We start from the raw sequence: 10,141 nt of genomic DNA, 5'->3' as shown, positions 1-10,141 counted from the left end.
CAGATGACTTGGCCTTAAAGGTACAGCGTCTCGAACTTGCTCTGAAGGGCGAGACTGATAAGGTGACAGCTCTGAGCAAGGAGCTGGATGCTGAAAAGGCTGCCTTTGGTGCTTATCAGGAAAAGGCGCGCGCCAATGTTCTCAGTCAGCATCAGGCCGGTTTTGCTCAAGCTGCTCGGCAGGCTTGCTACTTCGGCGACTTTCCTCCTGACTTCCACCTGGACATGACAAAAGATTTTTTCCAAGGGAAGTTGGTGGATATGACCTCCATTCCACCTGATCAGGAAGCCGACGAGGAGGCTCCGGCTCGGCCAGCTGGGCCGAACGAAGAGGAGACTCTGAACGAGGAGGTTGCGCCTGAGGATGGTCCAGTTCAGGGGGAGGCAGAAGTAGTGTCTTAAATGTTTTTTTTTTGTATTATGGGGCCGATAGCGCCTATTGATAATGTACCCTTCTCTTTTAATGAAATTTCTCCGTTCTTTATGTTATAACTGGCGTGAACTCTTGTGGTGATTAACAACTTAATTTGCGTGAGCCGTCTCCTTGGTCGAGAGATATCTCGGGAAGGAAGACTTGAATAATTTAATTAAAGCCACATCCTTGGCCGAGAGATATCTCGGGAGGGAAGACTTGAATAATTAAAGTCACATCCTTGGCCGAGAGACATCTCGGGAGGGAAGACTTGAATAATTAATTAAAGCCACATCCTTGGCCGAGAGATATCTCGGGAGGGAAGACTTGAATAATTTAATTAAAGCCACATCCTTGGCCGAGAGATATCTCGGGAGGGAAGACTTGAATAATTAATTAAAGCCACATCCTTGGCCGAGAGATATCTCGGGAGGGAAGACTTGAATAATTAAAGTCACATCCTTGGCCGAGAGACATCTCGGGAGGGAAGACTTGAATAATTTAATTAAAGCCACATCCTTGGCCGAGAGATATCTCGGGAGGGAAGACTTGAATAATTAATTAAAGCCACATCCTTGGCCGAGAGATATCTCGGGAGGGAAGACTTGAATAATTTAATTAAAGCCACATCCTTGGCCGAGAGATATCTCGGGAGGGAAGACTTGAATAATTTAATTAAAGCCACATCCTTGGCCGAGAGACATCTCGGGAGGGAAGACTTGAATAATTAATTAAAGTATGAGTGATTGAATCGTGTTGTTATTGATAAATGGATGCCTCGTTAAAAACCTTGCCGGCCAAAACCTCTTTTCACTATTTTTTAAGAGGGAAAAAGACCGGTTCAAGGAAAAGAGTGCACCCTTACAACGTTTACAAGTTTGTGAAATAGACAACTAGCTATAGTAAGTCTTCAAGTGCGTAGAGTTCCATGTTCGTGGGAGGACTTTGCCGGATAACTCCTCCAACTTGTATGCCCCGTTATGAAGAGCGTGGCGCACTCGAAACGGGCCGTCCCAATTGGCTGCCAGTTTGCCCTCAGACGGGTTGCGCCTTGCCGAGCCGGTTGCCCTCCATACAAGATCTCCGTCGTGAAATGTTCTTGGTTTGAGGTTAGAATTGAAGCGCCGACTCATGCGTTGCTTGCATGCTTCGGCTACTACCTGCGAATTGTCCCGTACTTCCTCAAGAACATCTAGTTCAGCCCGAAGAGATGTGTCATTGGAGTCCTCTTGAAAATGTTGTCGTCTGAATGATGGCTCCCCTACTTCAACCGGTATCATTGCGTCGGCACCATATGTTAGGCGAAAGGGGGTTTCTTTAGTGGTGGACTGTGGTGTGCACCGGTATGCCCAGAGGACTTCTGGTAATTCATCAGCCCATACTCCTTTTGCTGAGCCGAGTCTTCTTTTCAGTTCGGTAAGGATAACCTTGTTGGCCGCTTCGGCCTGGCCATTCGACTGAGGGTGCTCAACCGATGTGAACCTGTGCCGAATGCCAAGGTTTTCGAGGAATGAGTTGAACCTTTTGTCCGTGAATTGGAGACCGTTATCTGAAATGATGGCATATGGGATGCCGAAACGGGTGATGATGTTCTTCCATACAAACTTTTGGACGTTAGCAGCAGAGATGCAAGCAAGTGGTTCGGCCTCAATCCATTTTGTGAAGTAATCTACTGCCACGAGAAGGAACTTAACTTGTCCCCTCGCCATGGGGAATGGGCCAAGTACGTCAATTCCCCATAACGCAAACGGCCATGGAGAGCTGATACTGTGTAGTTCGGCGGCCGAGGCATGGATTAGATTCCCATGCCGTTGACACTGTATGCACCTCTTAACAAACTCAGCACAATCTCCTTTTAGAGTCGGCCAATAATATCCGGCTTGTGATACCTTTGCCGCAAGAGTTCGGCCTCCGGAATGGGATCCGCAGATGCCTTCGTGAATTTCCCTCATCACATAGTCGGCCTGGAGATTGTCAATACACTTAAGCAACGGGGTGGAGAATCCGCGCCTGTAGAGTTCGCCGGCTATGATGGAGTACCGAGCTGCTTGGGTTCGCAATTTTCTGGCTTCCACCGAATCAGTTGGCAATTCTCCCTGGAGGATGAAGTTCCGAATAGGAGTCAGCCAGCTTGGAACTTCGACCTCGGCAGCCATGCACTCGACGGCCACACTTGGAGAGGGGACTTCGAGGTGAATTGTTGTTCTTAGCTGTCCTGGCTTTCTGGTGCTGGCGAGCCGAGCTAACTGATCGGCTCGTTCGTTGTTACTTCTTGGAATATGCCGAATTTGAACCTCGGTGAAATCATCTTTGAGTTTTCGGAAGAGGTGATAATACTGCAACAAATTAGCATCTTTGACTTGAAAGTTGTCGTTGACTTGTTCGGCAACTACTTTCGAGTCGGTCCAGCATATGACCTTCTTAACATTCATCTCTGTTGCTAGTCTAAGTCCGGCTATTAAAGCTTCATACTCGGCCTGGTTATTGGACGCGCGGAAGCCGAACCGAAGGGATTGCTCAATTGTGATGCCCGAAGGATTAGCGAGGATTATGCCCGCACCACTACCTTGGGCGTTAGATGATCCATCCACATGAAGGATCCAAGGTTGGTCTTCGAAAGATCCTGGAGGAGTGAGCTCATTGACGAAATCTACCAAGTGTTGTGATTTAATAGGGCCCCTTGGCTCGAAGGATATGTCAAATTCAGATAACTCAACCGACCACGCCATCATTCGGCCGGCAATTTCTGGCTTCCGAAGGACCTTTGCGATCGGACAGTCGGTTTGGATGACAACCTTATGGCTTTGGAAGTACTGTCTCAACCGTCGGGCGGCGTAGACGAGTCCTAGGGCAACCTTCTCGAGCAATTGATAACGTCGCTCGGCGTCCTGCAACGTCCGACTAATAAAATAGATGAGCTGTTGACCTTGGTTTTCTTGCATCATAACGGCACTGATGGAGCTGTCCGAAACCGACAAATAGATAATCATATCTGCATCGACGACCAGTTTACATAATACTGGGGGCATGCCGAGCCGGTTTTTAAACTGCTGAAAAGCTTCTTCACACCTTTGGGTCCATTTGAATCGTTCCGTTTTCTTCAGCAAGAGTAGGATCGGCCCGGCAATCTCGGCTAAACAGGGAAGGAAGCGAGACAACGAAGTGAGCCGTCCGGCTAACTCTTGAACCTCTTTCAACGTTGTCGGGCTTTTCATGTCCAAGATGGCTTGGCATTTATCCGGATTCGCCTCAATGCCTCGGTTGGATAGCATGAATCCCAAGAACGTTTTAATCCGAACGGCATCACCCGGTAACAGTAATTGGCTGTTTCGGTGATGAATGCAGTTTTTTCTTCGTCTTGGGGGTGCATCCGGATCTGGTTGTATCCCGAGTAAGCATCCAGAAAAGACAAGAATTTGTGGCTGGATGCCCCATCGACGAGCCGATCGATGTTCGGGAGTGGGTAGGCGTCTTTTGGGCAAGCTTTATTTAAATTGGTATAATCGGTGCACATACGCCATTTCCCATTTGACTTTCTAACCATGACCACGTTAGCCAGCCAAGTCGTGTAGTGCACCTCTCGGATAAACTGAGCGTCTAGCAACTTGGTCACCTCTGCTTCGATGGCGGTTTTTCTTTCTTCCCCCGTTTTCCGGCGCCGTTGAGCAATCGTCCTAGCCTCTTTGCTAACGGAGAGCTTGTGGCACAGGAAATTGGGGTCAATGCCAGACATATCAGATGGGTGCCAAGCGAACAAGTCTCTATTCTCGAGGACCACACGCTGAATGGCTAGGCGCTCCCCTTCGGTTAAATAGGTTCCCAAGTAAGTAACTTGGGATTTTGTCGTTCCTACTTGGAAGGGTTGTTTATCTTCAATGGGCTCTACCCTCTCCTCCTGATCGATTCGTGGATCGAGGTCGATGGCCGACTGCTGCGAAACCGAGTGCACCCTTCTCGGTTCGGTTGGCTCCTCCATTCTTGACAACCTTAAGCTACTAAAATAACATTCGCGCGCCGTTTTCTGGTCAGCGTGTATGGTGACGATTCGTCCGGACTCAGCCGGGAACTTCATGGCCAGATGAGGAGTGGAGACAATGGCTCCGAGCCGATTCAAGGACGGTCGTCCTAGCAGAATATTATAAGATGTGTTGGCATGCACCACTACGTACTTGACTGGGATATCGCGGTGATCAGCTTCATCAAATCCGAACCGTGTGGACAACTTGATATACCCCTTCGTCTTCACTCGCTCACCAGAGAACCCCACCAGTGGCTCGTTGTAGGGGACCAATTCGGATTCTGGAATACCCAACTGTTTGAACGTGTTCCAGTACAAGATATCTGCCGAGCTTCCCTGATCTACCAACGTTTTACGCACAATGCAGTTATGGATTTCTACACTGATTACCATTGGGTCGTCTTGCTCCGGATCAATGCCTTTGAAATCGGCTTCGGTAAAGGTGATAGTAGGTGATTGCCGACGGACTGTTTCAACGGCGTGAACATGCCGAACGGCCCGTAGATGCCTCCGTTGCGATGAGGAAGATGAGCCACCACCAGCAAATCCACCTGCTATGGTATTGATGACTCGCCGAGGCTGTGACGAGGGTTCGACATCTCGTCTTTCTCTGGACCGGCTCCGTTCTCTATACTGACGTGGTTCCATTCTCCTTTGCTCAGGGTCATGCCGTCTTGACCGGTCGGCGTGCCGAGTTGTGTGCGGTCGGTCGATGAAACCCTGTAGCTGGCCTTGTTTGATTAGGTCTTCGATCTTGTCTTTTAAAGCCGCGCATTCTTCTGTCGAATGCCCCCGATTGCGGTGGTAGCGGCAAGATTTTGTTGTGTCAGCCCTGGGGGGGTCGAAGCTCGTTTTGGAACGGCCAACACGTCCGAGGCCAGCGCTTGCTCGAGTATGGCTGCTCTGTTAGTGTTAAGTGGTGTGTACTGGGAATACCTTGGGCCACGAGGGGGTCTCTCCCGAGGTACCAATTCTTTCGGGCGACCTCGGAAATTATTCTCGACTGGCCTTTCAGGCTTTGCCGCTACTTCTGCTCTAGCTTGGTTGCGGAACTCAGCTAGCTCCTCCATTTGCATATACTTATCGGCTCGTCGCCGAAGGTCATCCATGTCGGATGGTGGCTTCTTGCAAATACTGTTGGCGAAGGGACCTGGCTTCAAGGCGGTAGTCAGATGATGCAGGGCGACGGCCGGGTTTAGGTCTCGGATTTCCAATGCCGCCTTGTTGAATCGGCTCATGAATGTCCGAAGGGATTCCTTTTTCTCCTGACGAATGCTTACCAGAGCCAACGAGGTCAGTTGGTGAGGCCTACTGGTAGCAAACTGAATTGTGAATTGGGAGGCCAATGTACTAAACGAATCAATTGAGTTGGCCGGAAGCCGAGTGAACCAACTCAGAGCTCGTCCTTTTAGCGATGTTGGGAAAATTCGACATAGGGCGGCATCATCGGTTGTGCTTAAAGTGACTTGAGTCAAGAACACATCTACGTGTTCATCGGGATCAGTGGTCCCATCGTACTTGTCGAGAGGCAACGACTTCCAATGATCAAGAAGCGCGGTCTGCATGATATTTGATGTAAAGGGATGCCGATGTGCTCCGGCCGGCATCGGCAGTATCGGTTGGTTATAAATTTAAAGTTATGCTAACAAGTGTTTCGACTCTCGATAATATTAGTTTAATATTTGAATTTTTTATTATTAAAATCAAGATAAAATTGTATTGATAACGCTAAATATTATTTTTTTAAAATATTTTTTATATCTTATAATTTTAGTTATTTTTTTTTATATAAAAATAAGAAACATTACAAAGATGATCGTAATGAAGATTGAACCTAGATCTATCGTTAATATATATATATATATATATATATATATATATATATATATATATTAATCATTTTTAATTTTTATAATTTAAGACAAACTTTTTTAATACTTATTGTACCTGCCTGAGGGTACACTCGTAATCTTCAGGGGAATATGAGGGCCGAACGAGAGCTTTAGGTGGATTCTTCGAAGGGGGAGGTACCTGCAAAAGATACTCCGATGCTTAAGTCAGTGTGGGCACGATTTTCTAGGGTAATGAATGAACAGTGACATACCTTGTTACGTGTGACCTATTTATAGCATCTGACATGGGCCTGAGCGTGATGGGCCCTCTCAGATATTTACCAAATTAGGTAATACGGTACTAATTGGTCGTTTAGGCTTTAATCATGTACTTACCTTTCTTGATTGTGATTACTTGTTATGACTTGCTTAACCCTTCGGCAAGAGGCCGAGCCGGCTAATCAATACTAGTCGGAACGGCAAATGACTGAACCGTCTAGTCCGTATACGGCAGCCTGTATACTTCCGGTATGTTCTATGTCGGAACGGTACCTGACCGAGCCGACTCGATGAATGATGATGGTCCATATTTGCATTAACCAGACTGATGTCGGTTCTCGGCCTCATGCCGAGCCGACGTTGATGGTGATGCTTGTACGTGGCTATGCATGGGTGTCTGACGAAATGGCACGTGTTGGCCCACGTGACCGATACGGTCTCTCCGGTACACTTATATTTATAATTTTTGAATTATTTTAGTTACTATCGTTAATTTTTTTATAATAAAATCTTTTTTATTTTAATTTAATTTTATATATTTGATGTTAAAATATTTTGTTATAATTATTTTAAATTAAATTTCTTGATATTTTATATATTTTTTTATCTCATCTACAATACATTGTTTTACCTTCATTAAATTGAAACTTGTAACGTGTTAATTCATTATCTAGGATACTGATTATAACAGTCTCCTAACTCTAATTAAAATATTCATACTATATTGTGCAAAGCCATCAATAATGAAGGAAGCTTCGTTAACATCTTCTGTAATTCCAAAATGTCGCCATTGGTCAATTTTTTAATTTTTATTTTACATCAGATAGTCAAATTGTTAAATATTATAGAATCAAATTGTTAAACAATATCAATTTCCACATGATAAAATTAAGGTGAGGGAGAGGTAATGTAGAAAGAGAATGACTAGGCAAAGTATTGCCGGTGAATGGATAAATTATTTGGCGGTTCGAATAAGAAATATATATATTAAAAATATATTCAAGCCTAATAACTTTCTCGGTTAATGTCTAAGGCCTATTTACGTTACCACTAGAATGCCAAGGAAGATAAAACCCATATGGTTTACCTAGTTTTAGTTACAAAGATATATGCAAAATGCATACTAATTTTATAACATTAATATATGCATACATAAAAAGGAAATTGTACTGCTCAGCTTGAGGCAGTCTTATGCTCCAACTCAAGCGGGTTGAGCAGAACGTCAGCATGTTGATAGTGGATTCAATAAGTAAAATTTTAGGTAATTTTATATGAGTTAATTATTCATATACTATCGATGTAAAGTTTTTATACTGACGACCAATCAAATCTTTTAGATTATTTTATTTTATTTTTATTTAATTAAATGAGCAAATAACATAGTATTATTAAGAAATATGATTAGTTGCTAGTGTAAAAATTTTTTACACTAATAATATATAGATAATTATTTCATTTTATATTCAACAGTTTAAGAATAATATCTGTGCCATGTCTTTTAGAGTCTTAAAATCATATTAAAGATAATGTTATCAATATAATATTTTCAATAACTACCATTAGATATCTTTAGAGATTGTGTAGCATTATCTCTAAAACTAAACTGCTTTCTAACTTAAAAGTCAGAATATCCAACTGTTGACAACTAAATTACCAAAATATTCTTTCTATCATTAGTACTTGCAAATTCTAATAAAGAATTAAAATAAATATTTGATACCAAATAATTGAAACTACGGTCAAATTGTTGTCAAAACACATACACAAGATAAAATGTTTCTATTTATCTAATTTTTGTTGAGAAAAAAAAAAAGAGGGATGAGATAAAAAAAACGCGAATAAATTAAAATTTTCTTTATTAGAAAACAAAAGACCAAGAAATAAAAAGGTTTAAATTTCACACTTTCTTATTTTTTTCACAAAACTAGAAAGAAATAAACAATAAAATTCAAAAAATTATTTAAAAGATAATTAATCAATTAAAAGCTTGTTTTTCGTTGAGATTCGTACATATTAAACAACTCATATATATTCGATATGAATATATATTTGTATGAAAGTGTTTTTAAAAGTTTTTTTTAACGAGGATTTGTAAGAGTTTTTTTTAACTTCGTATCTTATTCGAATTTTATTTATTATAATTATTTATGAATTAAATATTAATAATTTTAAAAAAATATTAATAAAAATTAAATTTTTATGTATATAAATTTTAAATATAATTTATATATTTAAACATAGTATATATATAATTTATTATAAATTTTAATCAACTCTTATATATTAAATATAAATTTATAGAATATTTTTAAGGACTTTTTTTTTTATGAGATGAATTTTATAAAAAAATTTAAATTTTTATCTAATTCAATTTTTATTTATCTTAATCATTTATGAATTGAATTTTAATATATATATATATATTTAAAAATTATCAATAAATAAAAATAATATTATGTTATAATATAAATTATTTATCATAAATCTTAAAAATAATTTATATATTTAAAATTATCTATTTATAAAAATTTAAAATTTTTAAATATATTATTTATTTATATTTTTTATTTATTATAAAATTTAGTGCATATAATAAATATTTAGTCTAACTAAAATACTAGTCGTTTAGTAGTTTAAATTTTGATTCAATTAATTATATTTAAAACAATTGATTATTTTGTTGATTTAATTATTTTTATTTTAACTTTATTTATCGCTTTCTTATTTTAAATTATACTTTTTATTCTGTTAAATACATTATGCAAAAGAATTAAATAATCTTAAAATTAAGTTACACTAAGACTTATTTAAAATAGTTTATGAACAATTTTTACTTATCTTATTTTATAAATGTTTATTAGTGTGTTTGGACAAATTTATAAAATATTTCATGAGTACTTTATTAGATATTTATCATATTTTGAGTTTATTTTGATAAGTTGTTTAATATACTTTGTTACTTAACTTATTTTTATAATTTTTTCATTACACTTTCTAAAAATTTTGTTCCTCTTTATTTTTTCTCTTCTCCATCAATTTTTTTTTATCTCTTCCCTCCAATATTCACATTTTCCAATTATAAAAAAAAAACATCATAACTTTTTTATTCTAAAGTAGCACAAATAGTTTTGTTGTTGATGTATTTACAATGATTTGTTTAATTGTAATTTTATGAAATATATATAATTTATTTTTTAACTTCTTAAAATTATGGTTCTTAATTTTCAATTATAATTATTTATGTAATTGATTTCTCATACTTGGTTAGTAATCTTTTTTATAAACTAATTAGATGAATGGTGCCTAGTAATTTCTAAAAAAATTTAACATTATTTTGATGTATAACGTCATTTTTAAAAATTATTTAATTATTTTCATATCTTTATTTTATTTTGAATTAAACTCTAATTTTTAATTTTTAAAATAAAATAATCTCTTAATTATAAGCACTAAAATGATGCATCAAAATGCTTTAAAATTGTACAAATATTTATTAATATGTATATTCAAATACAATAAATTATTGAATTTTAAGCACGTATAACACAATTCTTATTACATAAAAGTTTATTAAATAAGATTTTAAATAAATTATTTTTCA

General features: G+C 38.7%; 1 protein-coding gene across 1 annotated transcript; it reads right to left on the bottom strand.

Annotated features, from left to right (window-relative positions):
* Window positions 1–5,190: 5,190 nt before the first annotated feature.
* Window positions 5,191–6,036, bottom strand: LOC145953546 (uncharacterized). Its single transcript, XM_083067524.1, has one exon. It carries the CDS (start codon window positions 6,034–6,036, stop codon window positions 5,191–5,193), a length of 846 nt encoding a protein of 281 aa, XP_082923650.1.
* Between the last annotated feature and the right edge of the window lie 4,105 nt (window positions 6,037–10,141).

Source organism: Cajanus cajan, chromosome 11 (assembly GCF_000230855.2).
Source record: "Cajanus cajan strain Asha chromosome 11, NIPB_CcT2T_4, whole genome shotgun sequence".
Classification (NCBI taxonomy): Eukaryota; Viridiplantae; Streptophyta; class Magnoliopsida; order Fabales; family Fabaceae; genus Cajanus; species Cajanus cajan.
This window is presented reverse-complemented; position numbering and strand designations above follow the sequence as displayed.

Excerpts from the sequence above, each read along its gene's own strand:
- LOC145953546 (XM_083067524.1), bottom strand. The coding sequence starts at position 6,036 with ATGCCGGCCGGAGCACATCGGCATCCCTTTACATCAAATATCATGCAG.